At 34.6% G+C, this 23722-nt stretch overlaps 2 protein-coding genes and 1 pseudogene across 2 annotated transcripts; 1 reads left to right on the forward strand and 2 right to left on the reverse strand.

Annotated features, from left to right (window-relative positions):
- Window positions 1-406: 406 nt before the first annotated feature.
- LOC142504823 (protein INVOLVED IN DE NOVO 2-like) lies at window positions 407-8695 on the reverse strand. The gene is given in 8 exon segments (XM_075617646.1): window positions 407-800; window positions 3066-3275; window positions 3853-4140; window positions 4234-4323; window positions 5119-5300; window positions 5386-5957; window positions 5959-6425; window positions 8537-8695. Coding segments are annotated over 7 exon segments (1926 nt in total). The 5' UTR covers window positions 6306-6425; window positions 8537-8695; the 3' UTR covers window positions 407-563.
- Window positions 8696-10812: 2117 nt separating this feature from the next.
- Window positions 10813-15546, reverse strand: LOC142505381 (triosephosphate isomerase, cytosolic-like). The gene is made up of 9 exons (XM_075618348.1): window positions 15378-15546; window positions 14799-14874; window positions 14094-14217; window positions 13336-13420; window positions 13091-13223; window positions 11818-11912; window positions 11567-11645; window positions 11213-11295; window positions 10813-11104 (listed from the first exon to the last, which is right to left on the reverse strand). Exons 1-9 carry the CDS (start codon window positions 15414-15416, stop codon window positions 11054-11056), a joined length of 765 nt encoding a protein of 254 aa, XP_075474463.1. The 5' UTR covers window positions 15417-15546; the 3' UTR covers window positions 10813-11053.
- Window positions 15547-17421: 1875 nt separating this feature from the next.
- LOC142505795 (ATPase 8, plasma membrane-type-like) lies at window positions 17422-22214 on the forward strand (annotated as a pseudogene).
- The last annotated feature ends 1508 nt before the right edge of the window (window positions 22215-23722 follow it).

The raw sequence follows: 23722 nt of genomic DNA on the forward strand, positions 1-23722 counted from the left end.
TCCATAAAAATCATATTTGACGGTTTTTAATCGTAAAATCATTTATATATATTTATGAACCAAAATTTATATATAAAAGTATTACGCTGAGCTTATCCGGGTGATATAGTTTTTGAGAAACAAGGATACATAAAGTCTTGTTTTGATTTTTATCCTTACCTAATATAATTATAAAAATATTAATAGATTTATTATGTTAAAAAATTGTCATCACAACGCGTCGCATGTGATATTTACTTAAGATATAACTAAAAAAATTAAGAACCTCCCCACCCAACATGTCCATACATCCATGTTTCTGCAAAGAATTTAGCCAATATTTATTTTATTTCCACATTTTTACGTATATTTTAATTTAAAAATACTTGAAATTTTCTGTAACGATATATAATTTTAGATCAATTGAGTATTTCAAATGCAGCCTAAGAGATGGTCTTTTTTTTTTTTTTTAATTTAAAACATAAAAGCGTACAACAATTGGTCGATGATGATGTTTAAAACCGAAGTGTACAAATACAACAGAGCACCAGTCCAAGATTTAAACCGTAGCATAATTCTAACTTTCAATCCATCCCCCTTGCTCGCTTTTGGTATCCCCATCGCTTCAATAAAGAGGTGACTCCTTCTTTCAAAGTAGCTTTCCTACCTTCTTCATAGTTCCATAGTTCAGAAATAATGTATCGCCCGCTTGGGTTGTATTCGTTTATCTCGAATAAAGCGGATATCACAGCATCGTAAACTTTGACACCACAATTTGCTTTAAGATCTACTAGCTTTTCATCTTCTTCATTTATCACTGTCTGCAACAACAAAAGAAGTCATTCGAGGAAGTGTTTGTAAACCATAAGATCGAGACCGGTGGCAATAATAAACTCAAGAGAATTGTGCACGACTTGCCAATTTTTAACCACTCTGAACCCAACTTCATCTTTTAATCTATTCTAGTTTAGAATGAACTATCATGTGAATCAAATAGGATTCTGTATTTGCATTTCATCATTCCACACAAGATTTGTAGATAATGCACTATGTTTGTGTTAAATACATATCATGAAACGGTAAGTCGCATCCATTTGCCTCAAAATGTAATTCTATTAACCATTTGTCAAACTTATTTATCTACACAATGATCTTAAAATTGGAATATTAAACATCAATTGACTTTATCATGACTACCTTACATTTCTGGTAATTGATGAACAGGCGATGCAAAATTCGTAAATTAATTTTTTCACAACAGCAAGAATCTACATTCATCAGCCACACACTTCAAGCGTTAAGGATACTAGACACTCAAATATACCAATGAAGTCATTACTTTGAAAATAATAGATTTTTACATGCATTGGATCCAGTACACTCCGTTATATTATTGAATAAAACACAGAAATTCAATGGAACTTAACCATCAAACGAGTAAAAAGGTTGTCTCAAGTAAAAATAAACAAACAAATATGCCGTACAACTAAATAGAGTAGTTCGAATTTCATACAAGAAGCTTTGGAAGGTTAAACAAAGTAGATTTAACAGTATGATGTACAAGTTTAACACAGTTAGATTATGACTGACACTCCCATCACTATAATATACATCATCGTTTCCATATATATGAATAAATGTGGAAGTTAATTCATTTAGTAAGATAGGCTGCTTTGGAAGGTTAAACAAAGTAGATCTAATAGTATCATGACACTTTACCAGAGTTAGATTATGACTGACACTCCTGTCACTATAATATACATCATCGTTTCCATATATCTCTATCTATATTAAGGCTGAGGCTACTAGATTGACCAAACTGGTACGGTTGGTATGGCTTTTTTCATTTCTTTCCCTTATATTTGCCTTTTTTTTTTAACCCCAAACATGAATAAATGTGGAAGTTAATTCTATTAGAAAGATATGCTGATTTAATTTTTACCATTTTAAATTTTTTTAATAAATAATTTAAAATGGTTTCATAGACCTTTATGGCTATTAATGCGACAATGAACCAACAAATGGTTCTGGAAAGAGTCCAAAGATATACTGCAAGAATCTATTAGGGCCAAGTCTATAGAAAGAGTTAGTTAAAAAAGATTTGATTCGGAATTTCAGCTGCGAAATTTTATAGGAGTTGAATTGCTATTTACTTAACCGGAAAAACTACATTAAAGTGTGGAGCAAAACAATATCCAGCTGCAACTTGATAAGAGGACAGCACCACCAGCACTCAGGCTCGTCTCATGAGGGTCCAAAATCTTCTAAGAAATGTAATAATTATAAATTTTTTTGACTAAAACATTTCTTTATCTCGATTAGATAAAATCATGTAAGCTATCGGACATTTAACAACTTGGCAAACAATAAATCAAGTAGTTTGTCCTCGATGAACTAAATAAGGGATAAGCAATAAGATTATCCACAACAATTTTGTCAAATATCTAGCCCTTGAATCCAGAACCCTACAAAATATTACATGGTTATCACAAACCCTTCACGCACAACCTACCCTCTAAATGAGGAGAAAGGCCCTGATCAATTGGCCTCACTCATATGCTCCATCATTAGGTCAAATCAATATCATCATTCGATACGATAAACAAACTTCAGTCATTCAATATCTCACTGTTAAATTGGGCTTCAATTGGTAGAAGTCAATTTGACATGTATAGAGTCTATGGGCTTTGATGCATACCTGTTAGCTGATTGATGGGGCTTGGACTGTGTAATCCCATGTTTACAGTTTAGTTTATGAACGAATACAGGTATTCTTCATTTTTTGCTTGTTTTTCATTTCTGTATCTATGTGTGCGTGTGTGTGTGGTGGTGGAGGGGGGTGGTTAGAGAGGGTAAGATAGACAAATAGAGAAAGTGAGAAACTAAGTAAAAACGCTATCAGCCTACAACTTATTAGCATCATGTTAGCGTTCGTAGCACTTGAGAGATGCCCAAATAAAAAAGAGTGATGCTGAATTAGCTTCCACTTGAAGTGCAAAAACAAACAAAGATGTCATGATTTTTTCTGCAGAAGTAGAATTCCAATCACACAAACAAATAGTCACATGAATATGTTGCTTACATACCTGATGTTTTCCATTAATTTGAACCACCTTTAAAGGATGCCATTCAGGATCTCGAAGGTACTCCTCCCAGAGAGAGCACAATTCTGTGGCCCTCTCATCGGCTTCAGCTTCACTGTATTTTCTCTTCATGGCTTCTAGAAATGGTTTGCTGTCAAGCTCCCCCATTCTTTTAACACCAATATGAGCGTTCGATGATAAATCTTTCAAGCCCTAGAAAGCAACTTTATCAAGCCATTCTCCAAATTTTATCCAAACAACGTGCTTGTATCGAGAAATATCATGTACGGTTAGCATGCTTCTATCATAATGATTCAAGACACAAAAATCTACCGACTGGCCTGGTTGGCTCCAGGGAGGAAAAACATTTCTTCAAGTTAAAGGGTTACCATTTTAATTATGAAATGCATGTGGAACCAAAATCAAGAGGGTAATCATGATAGAAGTAGCTAACACTTTAACCTATAATGTGGCTATATCATCAGCTTCTTCAGAAAAACACAAATTCTAACTTACAGCTTGTGCAACAAATGCATTATCCTATGTTGCTTGGAGTTGCCCGTGAGCGCTAAATAAAACATATAATCTAAAATATGTACATTGAATTTCCCATGAGCAACCTACATCGAGGTTCACACAGCAGGAAAGTCAATGTAAAAAAGTTGAACTGCGCTCGTGTTAACTGTTAAATCAGTAGCTTGGCCATTCAGTCATACCCAGGCCGGATCTCATGACAAGGAATGGTACTGAGTTTTCCAAATAAAACGAAGAAAACAAATTTGAAACTTACGTTGACTAGTTCTTTTCGCGCTTCTTGTAGTTCATCATTGCTCTTGCGCTCCTGCACAATTAAAGTTTGGTTCAATGCTTGAAAATCCTCGAGCTCTCCTTCCTTTTCCCTCAAGGACTTAAGCAGCAAATCCACTTCTTCTAGCACTTCCAGATCACCTTCCACCGCCATGTGTTTTATGACATTTAATTTACCTCTTAATTGCTCGATTTCAAGCTCCACAGCTTGTTTTGCATCCAGTTGTTTCTCCAGCAAAATTATTCTATTATGGAGGTTCTCCTTTTCTTTCTGAAATCAGTAAACCCAGAATATAGACTCATGTTTAACTTTGCATCCTGGAACAATTCCAGTCACCATAAGGATATAAGAAAAGTTAAATACCTTCTGTTCTTCAGCCAAAATCATTACTTCATCATCATGTTTTCTTTGCTTTTCAGCAGCAGCCTGAAGGGAGCAATTTTGCACTGCATTCTGGAAGAAAGAACGATGACATAATAACTTGGTTAGATTATAAATATGCGGAACACTATCACAAAGGACAATATATGTTGAAATTTTCAATTCTCTCAATACAACAAGCCTAAAAAAATTATGGCGCCATAGAACTTTGGCGTGCAAACAGCAGGTTTGAATATTGGGAACTTCGTGAGAAAATAGGCACATAAAAGTATGCATTATTCAGATCTCAGGCAGTCCTGTCACTTTAAATGGAGAATTAGAAGGCTTTGCATGAAAAATGGGCCCCTAAATCAAGTGCCACAAAAGAAGATATCCTTTTGCAGGTCCACTTGCTAAAATTGTTCTTGAAGCAATTCTACATGATAGTGGTAAACCCCAGTCATCTATAACGGTCCCCTTAAAAATATAAACAATGATAAAGCCATAATCTGTGTGGATTACAACTACCCCTTCAAGGATGACAAAAGTGGTTTCTCAAGAGTCCCATGTTATGCCGAGCGTCACAGAAGCTGCTTAGACAGCTAGATACAGGTTTACGAGATTTTATTTGAGGAAAATTGTTGCTTTGTTGACAATATAACATCAAAATGTATAGTACAGTAAGTAAATATCAACAAGTGAGAAATTAAATGCAGAAAGGATAAGACTAGTGTCATTCGACATCAACAGCACTCAGCCATCAGGGCAAGTTTACAGCTAATTTTACAAGCATCATGATGTCCACCTTTGTTTCTGTCAAGTAAAACAAATATGGGAAATTCGAATAGAAATCACAAACAATAATGACATAATAAAAGAGAAAGGAACCTTTTCAAGGTCTTCCGCAAGTTTTTTCCGCTCATGTTCATTATGAGTCTCACGTTTCTCCAGTTCTTGTCCCCGAAATTCAAGCTCTCTCTTTTGGTTGACCAAAAGCATCTTTAGCTTTTCATGGTCATTGAATATCTTTTTGAAATGATCTCTTGCACTTGATTCAATCTTTTTTATCTCTGATTTTGCAAAAATGGATGTGAGGATCAAATTTAAATCCATTACATTTTCTTTTTTTTAAACTCCAAATTAGACACAACATACCTTCATTGTAAGATTGATGAAGTTTATCCTTTTCCATGATTAATAGGCTAAGAGAGCTTTCAGTCTCATTGAACTTACTCTCCATCTCAATCAAGTGCATGTTCTTTGCCTCAATAACATTTGTTAAATTACCTACAAGCTTGTTAGTTTTTCGAGCTTCTTCTTCCATGATATCCGAAACAGTTCTGAGGTCTCCAATCTTGCGAAGATTTTCTCCAACAATGTTATTAGCATTATAATCATCTGCCCTAGCAATCCATCCATAAAGATCAGCTTTCGTTTCACTTTTTGCCAACCAATTTCTTTTGCCATGTTGATTAGCATCGTAAAATTTCTCAAATGACATGGCATTGTTAAACCCTTGCCAATCTTTAACAAATTCAACAAGAGCGGTTCCTGAATGTCCTAAATAATTCCACAAAGGTCGCACTCTAGACGGATTAAATCCTTTGCTTGCCAACTTATCCCTCAACTTAGACCCGCTTCCTCCAACATAACGACCATCCTTTAATTCAGTAGGAATGTTGGCAACTATACCAATCCATGGCCAGACAAACATCTCATCACGGTCATGATTCTGCAAGGGCATCAGCCTCAACAGCAGGCTCTGAAGGACCAGAATGCGCACCCATGTCATTTTCCAAGTATTTTGCCAGTGCAGCATGATTGGCCTTGTCTCTAGCAGTTCTTTTCGCTGAATTGCACTTGCCAATCCCACTTGCATGTTGCAAGAGTTCTTTATACAGATAGTCTCTCTTCTTGTTGTTAGAACAATAGGGGCAAGTATACTCGTAATCAGAGATTTTAACTTGGTGCTTACCATTCTTCAGCTCTTCATATGTCTCCTCCACATACTCCTCCACTTCAGAATCGTTTCCATCACTTTCTTCTCCAGAACCGTGCTCCATTGAACTTCTCATGAGTTTTCACCTCAGTGAATACACATACCCAACGAGAGAATATCGTTGAAAGTCACTATGAAAGTGTTTCAAACGTGATTCTTATTTCGGTCAACACCAACCCATAATGAAATGATGCACCTACACAGAAAAGGAGAGAAAAACTGTCCAGGAATCTACATAAAAAAAAAGTATACAGCCTTTTGAACATGATACAAACTAAAAAAGGCTTTTAGATTTAAAAGGGGAGATCAAAAATCCAAACTTTTTTAAAAATGTTTTAAAATATGCAAGTTAAATATCATTGAATCACATTTTAAATTGCTATTGCCTTCACTACTTACTCAACAAAGGAAAAGTAAATCTGCAATCAATCTCATTTTACCCCACTCCTTTTCCAGAACAATAAAATACAATTGGCAAACTCAACAAAAATTGCAAAAGTTCAGATCTGAGTTAAACTGCACAGAACCTCGGTACATTTAATTCAGACTTCAGAGAAAAACAAAGAAAGTGTGGAAACCATTATTTCACTTTCTCAACTTTGACACTATTCAATAAGGCATAATTACAAAACAGAAATTCAAAATTTCCGAATCAAATTATATCTTAAAATGCAGCAGTTAATGAACTTAATCATAATAAAAGGCGAAGAGTATTGCACATGCATGTATGGGGTGAAACATAAAATTTATCGAAAATAGAGTTGTGATTCGTTGCACTGTAAAAATCGGCATTCATGAAAATAATTCAAACGTTGATGAAATAAAAATTGAGTTAGATTAGAAAATTATTTATAACACCCGAATGATTAAAAACATTAGTTAAAAAAATAATAATATTTTAAATCTTATAAATAAAGAATTGGGTTATTAATATGAAATGCTTAAGATGATGAGCAACTAAGCTTTGCGTGAACTTCCGGGTCAGAAAATAGAAATCATCCCAAAGCAAATGCTCAAGCTTTGACTCATCACTCACTGTGTACATACAAAAAACTTAATTCTCGCCAAATTAACGCCGGTTTTTAGAGTGTGGTGAATTTCTTTAGTTTTGCGGTAAATTTCCTGCTTTACTTCGTACATGCACGAGCAATACACTTCAACCCTTCATCATGTTTATGTTCATCAAGATACAATTTGATTCAGAAATTTTGAATTCTTCGTTTTGTTTTGGTTTTCTATAATTCTGGCATTCAGCCATATTGAATAGTGTCAACATTCAGAAAGCGGAAATAATGGTTTCAACAGTTTCTTTGCTTTTCTCTGGACTAATGTACTGAGGTTCTCTGCAATTTAAACAGATCTGAACTTTTGCAATTTTTGTTGACTTTAGCACTGCAGTAGCAACTTACCGTGTGGTTCAATGATATTTAACTTTCATTGTTTAAAATGTTTTAAAAAAAGTTCGGATTTTCGATCTCCCCTTTTAATTTTCAAGTTTCAACTCATGCAGGGTCAAACAAATTGCTTAATGAACAAGATTTTGGAATGGGTGGGCTTGGATATTGAAGCCCTCGGCTTCAACAAACAATTTGTTAGGCAAAGTTCTTTTGAAAGCACACAACTGTATGTTTGAGTAAGATAGATATTTTTCTTTAAAAAATAATTGAACAGAAGTTGAGGTAGAAGAATTATAATCTACATTCTGACTTCATGATTATGATTTGAAAGTTTTAAAAGTCAAACCAAACACTAACATTAAATCTCAACGCCTTTTTTTAGCTTGGCTTATGTGCCCAAATGCACTCCATTGTATCTTGTACGGGTGGGCGGCGGGTCGGGTTTTCTGGGTTCGGTTTACCCAAAATTTCAGATACCTGAACAGAGCACACGCAGTACACCTCGTCGAGTGCTAAAAATGATGGCTTTTTAACAGTGCAAAAAAGAAGATTTACTAACATATACCTTCTAAGTTCTAACTGTTTTTTTAAGCCAAGTTCTAACTGTTTTTGCTCAGCAAATTTATAGTAAACATTGGAGTAACTAGTAGAAATTAAAGGCATAAACTAATGAAATGATGGCCAAATAATCGACATTCAAAATTTCTGAATGTTTGAGTTAAGAGTAACCAGTGCAAAATCAGAATTTTCCCCCAAATTTAAGTGACTAAACCATAAATTAAAGGATAAAATAATGGGGCTAAACCGGAAAAGTTAGCAGAGATGGCGAAATAATCGACATTCATCACCAAACAGAAGGAATTATGGAACAAAATTCGGATTAAAGCACTGAGGGAGAATATGAGAATACCGGTGCACAGTGTGGCCGCCGAAAATCGCCGAGGAAGACGAAGAGAATACCGGTGGGCGGTGATTATGAACCGCCGACCCTAGCGGGTAGCCGCTGCAAATGGCCGAGGACTGGGGAATTCTTAGACGAGTGAAGAGTGAAGAGGAGAACATTTGTACTTTTTTTAAAGTAATTTTTCTTTTATTATTATTAATAATTAATAAATATTAAATTAATTACAACTATATTAAAAAAAATTCTATATATGTCGGGTACCGAACCCGATCAATACCGAAAACACTATCCGACACCAACCCAAAAAAATTATCAGATTCGTGTTGACATGCTCACAGATTATCTGATTGACTCATATCTGTGTTCCGAACCGGAATACACAAACCTCTAATCTTGTATACATATACATAAAAATCAACAATTAATAAAATATGACAAATTTATCAAATACTCTCCGAATTTATTGTTTTTATTGTATGTCATATCTATATTATTCTATGTTAGGCCATACACAGTAATAAGGATATTTCCTACAAATATTTGTGGACCCCCTAATCCACATCATCAATCAAATATTTTTTTACTCAAATATCTCATATTTCACAATCAAATATCTTACACCAACCAAATATTTATGGATTTCAATGTCACTTTAATTAATATTTTATTTTCATTTAAATAAAATCATTTCACCACTTTAATTATTTTTATCTATTATTTAATATTATATTTTTATTGAAATATAAAATTAAAAAGTTTATAACGATTATTTTTGAATAACTAATTTGTAAATAAATAAAAATTAATAAAATTTTAAAATTTATAACGAACTATACAAAACTAATTTACCACAAAACAATATTTATAACATTAAAAAACATTGTGCAGATTCTATTCAGTCGTCCATTTATATTTCACATAATAATTAAATATAATTTAATAAATATTAAATAAAAGTGAAAAAAAGAATAAAAAAAAGCTGGACCCCTAAGAGCTTGGGTCTCGCCCTTGTGTAACCAAGCTCGACTAGGAAAAAAAAACTCGACCAAAAAAGACTCGACCCACCTCGACCCAAAAAATAAGCGCGTCTCAATCACGTTGTCTTCAAGAAATTTTTTAAAAAATAGCAATATCCCGGTTAAAAATTTGTAACCGGATATTGTTGTGGCACACAAATCAATGGTGTGCAGTGGTGAATATTTAGATGGAGAGGATATTTGGATGACGTGGATTGGATTATATCCACCATTATATCACCAATTAATTATTCAAATATTGCCTTCTTTCCTGTAAAGATGAAGACGTATTTATTAAATTAATCTTGCAGAGTCGAAGTCGGTTTTTAGTAGTATAGATGTCAAATTATTTAAAAATTTTGTCTAGTAACTAAATACAGCTAAATTATGGAGTATATGATTTGATCGTGAATGTTTATTACGAAAAAGTATTGTAATGTTGAAATAATATCATTAGTTTCTGTATCATATTTTTTGAGAAACGGTCGACAGGCAGTAATTTCGTAGAAAAGTAAAATTTGTCATAGAAACTGATAAAATGAAAAAATAAAAACATTTTTTTGTTTATGATTTCAATTAGAAACCTAAAACCCCAGACAAAAGTTAATATAATAAACAAGTTCAAAGCAATTTTTTTCCTTATTGTTCTTCAAAATTATCTTCTATATATATGCAACTTAGGACTTAGGAACATCGGGTTAAATGGGCTGGCTACACAGGGAATCAGGGAAAAAGTAAAGCAGGAATATTCAGGAGCCCTATTAAAAACCAAATATATATATATATATATATCACATGGACTTGCCTAATTCTTAATAAAAAATTTAGTCAAGGAAGGATTGTTTTTCAAAAGAAAAAAAGATCAGTATATTATTTGTAATCCAGCCCTATTTTCTCAAGAATCTAATTGGACTTGCTTAATTTTTAACAAGAGGATAATCGTAGTGTTTATCATGTAGCCTTCCAATAATGTCATATTTTCATTGTGTAATAATTACACAATTGTTTATATATTGTGAAATATTTTAAATTTCATAATCACAAGAGAACCAAATATGAGCTAATATAAGAACACACTGATAAAAGGCAAATAAGGAAAAATGTAGGTAATGTATGTAAAACCTATTTAAGTGCTTTCAATTTCAACGTACAATTTACAAACATTTCACTGGCTATAAGTCTGTAAATACTTGAAATAAACTTTTGCAAACACTACCATAATGACGAGACGTGTCGAATTTCAAGTATACTTACACACCCGCACAGAGCAATAGCAAATATATTTTCCAACTAACCAAATATATCAAATCACTAACAGAAAACATAATCGTTCCTTCAACAGAAGAAAGGATTTGTTTCGATTTATTCATTACCCTAAAGGCTGTTGTCTTCAACAAGCGGCCAAAAGTTCAAAGTCATAATTAGACCAGTAGAATAACCACACAGTAGTTGCTTATACTCAACCAAAATGTTCAAAAAATAATCATCAAAGACTGGATAACTACAATTAACCAGCTTTCTTCACCTCAGCAGACTTGATGATGTCGATGAACTCCGGCTACACGTGGGAAACGAGGAATATGATTTTAACTTCCATTGTATTATTAAAAATTATCGTTTTCTTAGTATTACCAGAGTAGAAGAGGAAGAAAGGGTCGTAATATACCTTAAGTGAAGCGCCACCAACTAGAAAACCATCAACATCAGGTTTCGCAGCCAATTCCTTGCAGTTGCCACCATTAACAGAACCTGCAATTCAGTAGAATTTGGAAGCACATCATTTGCAAAATGAGCATCAGGTTGTTTGGATTGAGTTTGTCGTACAAGAACTATGTTCGAGTGAAGGAAGAAAACATAAATGTTGTGGTTGCAACACTAGTCTTATCTCGCAAAAAGAGAGTGTATGGATGTCATGTGTCATGGATTTGTTAAGATAGTTCTATTATAAGCAAATAGAGCCACATTTCTAAATTTTGCATGCAATTGTTGTTCCATAATTTGGTTAGACATTGGGCGCTACCTCCATACATGATCCTGGTTGAGGCTGCAACTTCAGAGCTAACATTTGCTTGAAGGCATTTCCTCAATTCACAATGTACCTGTACATACATTCCACAAATTGAGCTCACTGTTTTCAAGTTTAAGGAGTATACCAGAACCAATAATGTGAACTTCAACCCAGAAATAATCCACTGAGTTCATTTTTAAATGATTTTTGCAATAATCGTGTGTACGTATCATGTGAATATGGAATTGCTGAAGCCAACATACTTCCTGAGCCTGGTCAGGAGTGGCAACCTTCCCAGTTCCAATAGCCCAAACAGGCTCATAAGCCAAGACGACATTAGTCCAATCAGTTATTTGTTCTGTACACGAAATCAAAATGAATTTATGTTGTGAATCAAGTCAAAAAAGGCAAACAAACACTATTCCGAATCCTGAACAAGATGCACAATTTCCATGACAGACTCATCAGTCGACGCATGTTGTTATTTCCCAGCTCAATTTACAAGATATCATTCACTTTTTTAAAAAAATACAAGGACTTCTGTTCTCATTTTAGGGGTGAAGAAACATGTTTACAGCAGAAGGATGAGAATCATTCCCTATATGATTTGGGGGGGAAAAAGAATAATTCCCTATATAGGTCGAGAGGACCATTAAACTATATGAAACATGATACAATGATCAGAAAAGTCTTCCCAGTCAAACTGACCAAGTGCTCCAACTACACAATAAATTTTTCACGTAACTAACCTTCAGATTTAGAGTGCAAAGCTTTTTGGAAGAAAAAACTCAGGAAATCCTTCTAAACAATTAAATGAAAAGAACATGAAAACTGCAACAATGGACAAGTGAGCTGACAATTCACAAACATTTACGCGAAGCACCCAAGAGAAGCACTTTCCCGTCGATAACAAGGTAAGTACAGTATAAAGTTAAAAGGAGAGTAAAACAACCCAAACAAAGATGGAAGTGCATCAGTTGTACATTTACCAGTGTTCAGAGCTCGATTAGCTATGTCCCAAGAGCTTTTGAAAAAAATTAATCCAATGTTGGTAATCTAGTAACAAGTGAGGAGGAGGAGTGAACATTACAGAAACATACACTAGGCAACCCAAGTCTCTCAGTTACACAGGAAACATGTGTTGAAACAAAAGAGAATGTACAGCAACATTTAAACATGAAGTTTCAGAGATTATAGTTCAAACTTTTCACTTCATTTCCTCGAATTCATAAAGAGATGCCTTATAACTAGTTTCATATTTTACCAACGAGAAAATGGCAAAAAAAAATCCCAATAACTGAAGATTTATGCACCTTCGAAGCATAGTAGAAAGGCAGGAAATTGAAGTTGCAGGAAAAAATATTGTCGACAAGTTATAACATTGAGAGATCAAAGACAGTTCTTTATAGCAACTAAAACTAGGATATTAGATATATATATATATATAGTTCAAGATAGTTAATTACGAAAAACGAATTTTAACTAAGTTTAAAATAAGAGAAATCATGGAACAGCTTTTTGAGATGATTCAAGTACCTGCAATAGCCTTCGTCTGTGCAGCAACAACATCAAGAGTTGATCCTGATTCTCTCTGTTCAAGAGTCTCGCCAACACAAGCAATTACCTTCAAACCTTGACTAAGTGCATATGCAACTTTACTTCCAACAAACTGAAATGAGAAGGCAGCACAAAAGCACATAAATTTTAAGTAGAAACAGAGTAAGATCCAATACAAATATATAATTTAATTTTCATTATTAAAAATCACTGGGATGAATTACCTCGTTCGATTCTGCTAACAAAGCTCTCCTTTCAGAGTGACCAAGAATTACCCACGGTATGTTCAGATTGACAAGCATCTCAGCACTAGACAAAAGAACACATAATTTATTAACCAAGGTTAAAGTAGATTCATTAAAATGCTATTTTACATTCTGAGTGGGAAATAATGAATGTCCAAAATTAAAATTGAATAAATTGGTAGAAATAAACAATGGAAGTACTGTGTAAATATATTATTTACTAGGAAAATTTATTTAAATATCAACCATGGTAAAGAAAATACATAAACCAAAACTTTCTAAGCTATATTATTTAAAATACAAGGCTGCGAGTGATCTGAAGCCAAAGCACAAGGTGAGCGCGATGCATGCAAGTTACTAAAGGAAGGCTTACTAAAGAATAATGTTCTTAAATTTATGTTCTTAAATTTAGATATATTAAATAAATTTGGCCACATATCATCCAAATGTACTTTAAAAACTATTGAAAAATACAAATGATTCATTGGTTTCAAACAAAAAACCAATTACCATAACAATTATTTAATCGTGTATTTATAACTCTTGAATTCAGCCTTTAAGCTGCATATAGGCATGTGCTTCACTGCCATGGGCCATGGCGCATGCTTTGCATAGGAATCGCTGCACCATGAGCCTAGGTGTGGATGGCTTCTAATACCTATGTGCAACGCCTAAACCCATCGATCTTGCAGACACTCGACAATAAAAATCAAGGAAACGTGTTCAAGAAGACATACCTAACCTCACCAGTGTAAGCACCACCTTTCTTAACCCAACAGTTCTGAGCAGCGACATAAAAATCAGGTCGCAGGAGACTTTTTACGATAGGAAGAAAAACAAATGGAGGGCTGACAACCACCTCTGTAAGGCAAAAACATCACGTAACTCGAGCAATCAAATCAATTAATGACACGGAAATCTAATTTGCATCACAGAAAGTGCTTATGTTAAAAGACCAAAAAGGTTTAAATTAATCATTTGTAGTTTTCAATCTCTAGGAATAGTTCCACGAAACAATTTTAAATTCAAATACGACTGACCCAAGCTCAAATACAGGAAACTGTTTCCAAAATCAAGAATGGATACTTTCGGTTGTTCAAGGGCACAACAGAACATTATTCTTGGTCTTCGTCGTATATAAATTTCTCAACAGAAAAATATTAATATCTTGCTTTTAGAGATAAACATGCAATGTACGGAGCTTGAATACTCAATGTTAAACTGAGTAGAATGTAGGGAACACAGCTCCCTCACTGTCTTTGTTCTTCGTACCAGTTAAAAAGAAAAGAATCAGAATACTCATGCAAGTTCATGTCAAAGATTGCTTTTACTTAAGCTTTCATTTAATTTCTTCTCCATCCTGAACAAATTCCATCAGATAGCCAACTGCTAGCCTCCATGAAGTACGGTTAAAGAAAGAGTAACTATGCACATGTACTGACCCACGACATCTTCAGGTGGCACTTCAGCAGCATTTAGCGTTGAAACAATCTTCTTCACTTCTTCGGCAGTTCCATTCTACACAGAATTTCACTCTTTAAATAACATTATCATTTCCTAAATTTAGCACGCAAACATGTACATATACAGAAGGGCTAAGCCATTTGAGACGACTCACCAATTGCAAGCCTCACATGTAAAGAATATATAAATAAACTGTATATGTAGTTTTTCCAAGAAAAAATACAAGTTTCTCGATCGAATCTACGATTATACCGCATGAACATGCTCACACATAGACATATACACTCATCAATTATTTCATGGATACCATCAATCAGCTATAATATAACAGATTTCCTTCTACAAAAAAAGATCGAAAAATACACCAGTAAAACTTAAATATCTGGATAAACAACTAATAGAAATCATACACAAATTATTCAATTTCGGATCTCGAAGATCCGTCATTCAACACGGTTAACGTTAAATCTGAAACAACGGTGGAAGGACCAGCGGATCAGTTACCAAGGTGGCTAAAGTCGAGGATTGAAATAGTAGAATCAGATTCGGAAACTTACGCATTTCCAGTTGCCTCCGACGATGAATTTTCTCCCCATTTCCGACGAAGATCACAATAATTGCTCAACAAGAAAATACCAGAAGACTCGTGGCTTTGGGTGTGTGGACTGTGGATTGGGATGAGCTATGGGTGAATATTCTGTACTATTCTCTCACACTAAATTATTTCTATTTTTTCCAAAAAAGAATTTAAATTTCCTTGCTCGATTTTTTTAACTAAGGCAGGTCTGTATCTAATGTCTAAATTGACCCATGGAGAAACTATTGACAGATAGTTTTGATTTTAAACTTAATCTCGTATTAAATTCGTTATAAAATATATCTCATATTAAACTCGTATGTTTGATATGAATTTAAATCAATCGAACAAGTCTAAAATTGGGTACGAAAAAAAGAATGGATTTTAATGAACTCGTCGTGCATATGTATTAAAACATGTTTATATTGTATATTATAATTATATAAGTTTTTCCAAAATTCTAACCATTTAAATGTCCAAAATTAACTCACAATATTATCATAGTCTGTTTCTAAATTATTATTAAAATGTTATTATTTGGATATAAATTTGAGGTGTGTGTTAATTGGCAAAAACTTGTGTGAGACGGTCTCACAGGTCGTATTTTGTGAGTTGGATCTCTTATTTGGGTCATCCATGAAAAAATCTTACTTTTTATGCTAAGAATATTACTTTTTATTGTGAATATCGGTAGGGTTGACCCGTCTCACAGATAAAAATAAGTGAGATCGTTTTACAATAGACATATTCGTGTATATTTTGCTAGAATTAAAATATTTTTACTATTTAACAAGTTTACCGGTTTAATTCAGATTGAAGATTTTAGGAGAGTAGTCTAAAAATGAGGCTGGGTGTAATTCCAATTTTTACGCTGGAGTGGGTCCTAAAATTTACAAAATTCATCCCTAACATTTCCCATTGTCAATGACATCATCTCTATTTCCAACATACTTAATTTATGGAATTTTGGGAGCATAAATATAAATAGACTTTTACTTTAATTGGGAAAAATATGAATCCAAAAAAAAAAAAAAATTCAATATCACTTCTAGATTTATTTAATTTTATCATATTCTTCCGTGATAAATTATATAGACACCGTTATATCAAAATAATAAGACATTAAATGATTTGACATCATTTTTTCATCTGATTACTGATTCAAATTATAAAAATGTTCAGAGTTATAATTCATTATGTTATCCATATATAAATATTACACATTTTTCATCGTCCCATGAATGAAACACCAAGTATAACAAAATCTATTCATCGATCTTTCATTTCAAATCGAGAACATAAAAATTTATTGATTCCATTAATCACACAAATATCGGTCCCATGTAAATATCACATATGCATATATACACTCTATAGTCGTATTATAATTTGTAGAACAATCTAATATACAATATAACCATGTGATATCGTAACATTATAAATTGTTTTCATGTCATTCTTCACGTGCTTGCTATAAGTCCAATTCTTGGTCATAGAGCAGAAATTTCTCCAATTTTCATTGCTTATTACGTTACCTTATCAATTACATTAAAAAATAGTAGGTCTCTTGTGAGACGGTCTCACGAATTTTTATCTATGAGACAGGTCAACCCTACCTATATTCACAATAAAAAATAATATTTTTTTCATGAATGACCTAAATAAGATATCTGTCTCACAAAATACAACTCGTAAGACCTTCTCACACAAGTTTTTGCCATTAAAAAAACGTTAATTTCAATTTTTTTTGTCCAGTTTACTTGTTCATTTATATACCCTCTTTAGGCATTTTTTTAACATTCTCATCTAAAATATTTGAGTCCACTCAAGTTCATATGACCAAACTCCACGAGTGGCTCTCCAAATTTGAAGGCCGAAACTCAAAAGCCTTTAGGTATATTACACGAAAGTTTTAAGGTTCAAATTTTTTTTCCCAAAACAAGAAGTTGGAAATGTGTGATCCTCCACCATTTTAGAGAGCTTAAGGTCCACGATAATTGGCTAAATATAAAGAGGAAAGGCCTCTAAATAGCCAAGGCTTCTCCTTCCTCATTGTGTGCTCATGATTGCATGGAGGCCTAAGGAAAGTTGATTGGTGTGTGGAAGAAAAGTGAGAGTAAGAGGGAGGGAGATTGAGAGATATTTGGGTTCTCAATCTTTCTTCCTTGTCTATTTTGAATTTTCGTTGATTGTTTTCCTCTTTTACTGAAGAAAAAAAGAAAGAAAGATCATGGCCTCGGATATTTCACTAGAAGAGATCAAGAATGAGACTGTTGACCTTGTAAGTATCGTTTTTCATCCCACAGGCTCGTGAGTTGTTGGATTCGAGCTAAATTTGAGCTTTTACATTATCGTTCCAAAAGCTTGTGTTTTACTGCTATCAAACTATCAAGTTTTGTATCAGTTAAACATCATGATAATTAATGAAGTTATTCACAAAAATAATAATAATAATAATGAAGTTCATTTGATATTCAAGTTCTGATTCAATCTTCTCTTCATAATACAATGCATGCTCTTATAATATATACTCGATTCAATAAATCATCCGACTCGTTTCCACACCTACATCTATTGTATGTTTCTTGATCAAGCATGTTTTTGGATTCAAGAAAGAGGAGGTGAATGATGGTATTTTCTTGTTATTCACACAGGAGAATATACCCGTGGAGGAAGTGTTTACACAGCTGAAATGTTCAAGAGAAGGTTTGACATCAGAAGAAGGGCAGAAAAGGCTCGAAATTTTTGGTCCCAACAAACTTGAGGAGAAAAAAGAGAGCAAGTTCCTTAAATTCTTGGGATTTATGTGGAATCCTCTCTCATGGGTCATGGAGTCTGCTGCCATTATGGCCATTGTTTTGGCAAACGGAGGGGTAAATTTGTTTTTAGGCCACTAAATTTTCTTCATATAATTGGAAATATCCGTGCATAAACTCAGTTTTATTAATAAATGTAGGGCAAGCCTCCAGATTGGCAAGACTTTGTCGGTATCATCGTGCTGCTCATTATCAATTCGACCATTAGTTTCATCGAAGAGAACAATGCAGGAAATGCAGCTGCTGCCCTTATGGCTGGCCTAGCTCCCAAAACCAAGGTACTATACTTCGCATTTCATTAGGAGAAAAAGGATTCAATTTTGATGTTTGTTCAATACATGGCTAATTGTATGATTCATTTGTCGAAGGTTTTGAGGGATGGTTCCTGGTCTGAGCAAGACGCTGCAATCTTGGTTCCGGGAGATTTGATCAGTGTCAAGTTGGGAGATATTATCCCTGCTGATGCTCGTCTTTTGGAGGGTGATCCTCTCAAGATCGATCAATCGGCCCTCACTGGTGAGTCCCTTCCTGTAACCAAGCACCCAGGTGATGGAGTCTACTCTGGTTCTACCTGCAAGCAAGGTGAGATTGAGGCTGTTGTGATCGCCACCGGTGTCCACACCTTCTTTGGCAAAGCTGCTCATCTTGTGGACAGCACCAACAATGTTGGACACTTCCAAAAGGTATAATTTCTTGAATAAAACATGAAAAAGGACACTTCGAAAATGTGTCATCTCTTGAATGAAACATGAAAAGCTTACTAGTTTGAGACTGAAGCTAGTAATAAAGACTTGAACCAATAAGGGTTATCAAGATTCTCCTTTTATCCCTGCTGCTAATTCATTTGAAATGACACAGGTGCTGACTGCTATTGGAAACTTCTGCATCTGCTCCATTGCTGTGGGAATGGTGATTGAGATCCTAGTAATGTTCCCAATCCAAGGCAGGAATTACAGGGAAGGAATTGACAATCTTCTTGTGTTGCTCATTGGAGGTATCCCAATTGCGATGCCAACAGTTCTGTCCGTAACCATGGCCATTGGATCTCACAGGCTGTCGCAGCAGGGAGCCATCACCAAGAGAATGACTGCCATAGAGGAAATGGCTGGCATGGATGTGCTATGCAGTGACAAGACAGGAACACTCACCCTAAACAAGCTCACAGTTGATAAAAGTTTAATCGAGGTCTTCCCAAAGAATCTCGATAAGGACAGTGTTGTCTTGTTGGCTGCCAGGGCTTCCAGGGTTGAGAACCAGGATGCCATTCGATGCTTCAATTGTTAACATGCTCGGTGATCCAAAGGAGGTGAGTTTTGAATAATTATCATTTAGCCCTCGCTCTTTAGAGTTGTACTCTTGATATCAGAAATGAATCTGTTTACTGTTACGTTCAAAATTGAAAAAACTCTTCATTTGGAACTTTAGGCAAGAGCAGGACTCACAGAGGTGCATTTCTTGCCCTTCAATCCAGTCGACAAGCGCACTGCAATCACGTACTACGACTCAGATGGAAACTGGCATCGATGCAGCAAGGGTGCTCCCGAGCAAGTAAGGACTATATCAATTTGTGTAGTAGCTAATAAATGGTCTCCATCTGTTCCATACTCTAGGGCTTACCTTTTCTATTTCTATGATTTGACAGATAATCGAACTTTGTGAACTCAGTGGAGAAGCAAGCAAGAAAGCCCATGAGATTATTGACAACTTTGCAAACCGCGGACTTCGTTCTCTTGGGGTTGCACGACAGGTGATGGCATGGCTTTCAATAAGTTATAAAACATCATTATACATAGGAATAGCTATAAAATAAAATTTTTGAATTCTAAACAGTGTGAATTTGCTGTCTTGACAGACTATCCCCGAGAAAACCAAAGAGAGTGCTGGTGGACCATGGGAGTTTGTTGGATTGTTGCCGTTGTTTGACCCTCCAAGACACGACAGTGCAGAGACTATAAGAAAAGCTCTTGATCTAGGTGTCAATGTCAAGATGATCACCGGTGATCAATTAGCCATAGGCAAAGAGACTGGTCGTAGGCTTGGAATGGGAACCAACATGTATCCATCATCTTCTCTTCTTGGCCAGAGCAAAGATGAGTCCATTGCTTCAATCCCAGTGGATGAGCTCATTGAAAAGGCCGATGGCTTTGCTGGTGTCTTTCCAGAACACAAATACGAGATTGTGAAGAAACTGCAAGAAAGGAAGCACATTTGTGGTATGACTGGAGATGGTGTTAATGACGCTCCAGCACTGAAGAAAGCAGACATTGGTATTGCTGTCGCAGATGCAACTGATGCAGCCAGGGGTGCATCGGACATTGTTTTGACTGAGCCAGGACTTAGCGTGATAGTTAGTGCCGTGCTGACCAGCCGAGCCATCTTCCAGAGAATGAAGAACTACACCATTTACGCAGTTTCCATTACAATCCGTATTGTCGTGGGATTCATGCTCATTGCTCTGATATGGAAGTTTGACTTCTCACCATTCATGGTTCTCATAATTGCAATCCTGAATGACGGAACCATCATGACCATTTCAAAAGACAGAGTGAAGCCATCTCCATTGCCTGACTCGTGGAAGCTCAAGGAAATCTTCGCCACAGGCGTCGTCCTTGGATCGTATATGGCTATCATGACTGTTATCTTCTTCTACCTCGCCACGGACACGGATTTCTTCTCTGTAAGCTCTTTAAGTCCCAGTTTCATCATTTTTTTATCGACTCTTTGGAAAATAAATAAAAATTTGATTATTGACAAAAAATTGATCGCTTGTAGGAAATTTTTAAAGTAAAACCTATTAGGGACAGTCCAGATGAGCTCACTGCCGCCCTGTACCTTCAAGTGAGCATAATCAGTCAGGCACTCATCTTCGTCACAAGGTCACGAAGCTGGTCATTTGTTGAACGCCCTGGTCTCTTGCTCGTGAGTGCATTCCTGATAGCTCAACTGGTAGGTTACAAAGAAACCAAATTCCTCAGTTTCATTAGAAATCACAGTTGATCAGATCATTCTCCTACTCAAATTTTAGAAGTTTTAACTAACTATAAGTTGTTGGATTTCAGTTGGCTACAGTTATTGCCGTATACGCATCATGGGAATTTGCGAGAATTCAAGGCATTGGATGGGGATGGGCAGGAGTCATCTGGATCTACAGCATTATTACTTACATCCCACTTGACATTCTCAAGTTCATCATTCGATATGCATTGAGTGGAAAGGCATGGGATTCCATGATCCAGAACAAGGTATGCACATGATGAAATTATCATGTCTGTATCAAACAAGAAATACAAGATAAATAAGCTTACCTGCTATCAAATATTCAATTTCATGTTTTTTTTTCTTGAACAAATTAGACTGCATTCACAACCAAGAAAGATTATGGAAAGGGTGAAAGAGAAGCACAGTGGGCAGTGGCTCAACGCACTCTTCACGGCCTCTCGACCACAACTGACACTTCTGGGCTGTTCAACGACAAAAACTATCGCGAATTGTCTGAGATTGCTGAGCAGGCCAAGAAAAGAGCTGAAGTTGCAAGGTATGCATATATGATTTATAGAAAGACTACTAAATTTGGCCATGTTTTCTAGGACTTTCTTATTTAAAATATTTTTTCTTCATCAGTTACCCTACTGAATTCATTTACTTCTATGAAAAAACATATTGCAGGCTGAGGGAGCTTCACACTCTTAAGGGACACGTCGAATCGGTAGTCAAGCTAAAGGGATTGGACATTGAAACCATACAACAACATTACACTGTCTAAGATCCGACAAGTTTAACTGGACGACCAAATTCATTGTCAAACAAGAGAAAATGGAGAATTTAGATTCGCATAGAACACGTTTGTGAGTGTAAACATTCTTTTGTATATCAAGGAAAAAGATGTCTTCATTAAAATTAACATCTATTATGCACTTGTACCATTAAACTTACATTTGTAGCAATTACCATATTTCAAAATATGTTTTGAAGTGATCACTAGGGAAAGAACATACAAAGAATTTTGGTTGATAAAGTATTATTTGGTTGAATGTGAGTTAATTCACGAGGTAGGGACAAATCGAGTAGGACATTATGCTCACCATTATTAGGGAAAATTAAAAATAGTAAGTCATATATCATGTGTCCGGGTTATCTACAATGTCATATATGAAGAAATTAGCTAAAATGAAAGCAATGTGAAGTGTGAGAATAATTTGATATATACATGCACTGTAGAATTTCTCACACACAAAACACTCACACATATAGACGAGAGTTGATTTTCAAAGTTTACATGAGTGGTCTTCATTCAAAGATATTAAAGATTTTGTTTTATATTATTGACATAAGAGACATTAAACATTATGTAGATTGTGAGGCTACGGCCTACAATCGAGTATGCTAGGAGTTTCAATTAAGCAATAAATAAGTCATAAATTGAAATTATTTTGTACAAGAAATTTTATTAATCAAGTCTTCTAATAGATCCTTTATATGTAGAAAAATGGGTGACGTAGTAGTTGTTAATATCTAAATATCCATAAATAAATTGGTGTCTATTTATTTATTGCATTTAATTATTTCTATTGTTTTTAAGATGTATGTTGAAGCATTTTATGTGTTCTTCAAATACCAAAAATATTACATATCATGTGTTTGATAAGAGATTATTTTGAATGTCTTCCTCTTAATTTGAAAATCAAACTCAATTTAATTTCTCGTTATTCAATATTTCAATAACCGAGTTATTACAGCTCAATGATTATCATCTAATCAATTCTATCATATATTTTTATTAATGGCACCTATCATTACATCACATTACAATTGCGAATATTTATTTTGGTAAATTTTATGCAACAAGTGAAGCCTTGTTACATATATTTCCTTCCACGTACCATTATCTCATTTGAGACGCATCGAATGTGGTTGTTTGATACCATAAATAGAATGTTATGTTATTTACTTAAATGAATTTAATATATAACAATTAATTTTCGTGTTATTTTTATTGCTCTCTTCCAAGTATTATTGGCTCCCAATCGAAGGCAAAATAAAATTAAAATAAGACGTAATATATAGCTGAAGCAGCATATTTTCATGGCATTGAAGATAAATCGGTTGGTTTCTTGTTTTCCTGTCACTTTGAACATAGAGATAGGAGGATAGAACAAAGAAATTATCATATTATATACTTTTGATTTATTTATATTAATAAATTTTACTGTTTTATTGTGACAGGAATATAACATCAAGATGTTCCCTTGCAATTTTAAAGATCATTTGAACTTAGTGGAATTATCTAGTATTCATTTAAATATTTTTGTTATTTTATTTTTTGCTATGTAATGAGGTAGAATAGTCTAGGTTCATAAGTTGATCGATATAATTAAAAGCATACATTTCATTTGTAGCCATCAATGTTGAGCTCTGAAACGCGTATATCGACAGTGTCTTCGTAAATTTAACAACTAAATTCGTAAAAATACTGCGACATAACGACCATGAACTCAAAATGAACACTTTG

Source organism: Primulina tabacum, chromosome 10, assembly GCF_025594145.1.
Source record: "Primulina tabacum isolate GXHZ01 chromosome 10, ASM2559414v2, whole genome shotgun sequence".
In the NCBI taxonomy this organism is placed as follows: Eukaryota; Viridiplantae; Streptophyta; class Magnoliopsida; order Lamiales; family Gesneriaceae; genus Primulina; species Primulina tabacum.

Coding starts and splice junctions, on each gene's coding strand:
- LOC142505381 (XM_075618348.1), bottom strand. CDS start 15,416: ATGGGGAGAAAATTCATCGTCGGAGGCAACTGGAAATGC. Junction 13,421..14,093: donor GCTTACACTGGTGAGGTTAG/GTATGTCTTCTT, acceptor TCTTTTGTCTAG/TGCTGAGATGCTTGTCAATC. Junction 11,913..13,090: donor ACAGACGAAGGCTATTGCAG/GTACTTGAATCA, acceptor TTTCGTGTACAG/AACAAATAACTGATTGGACT.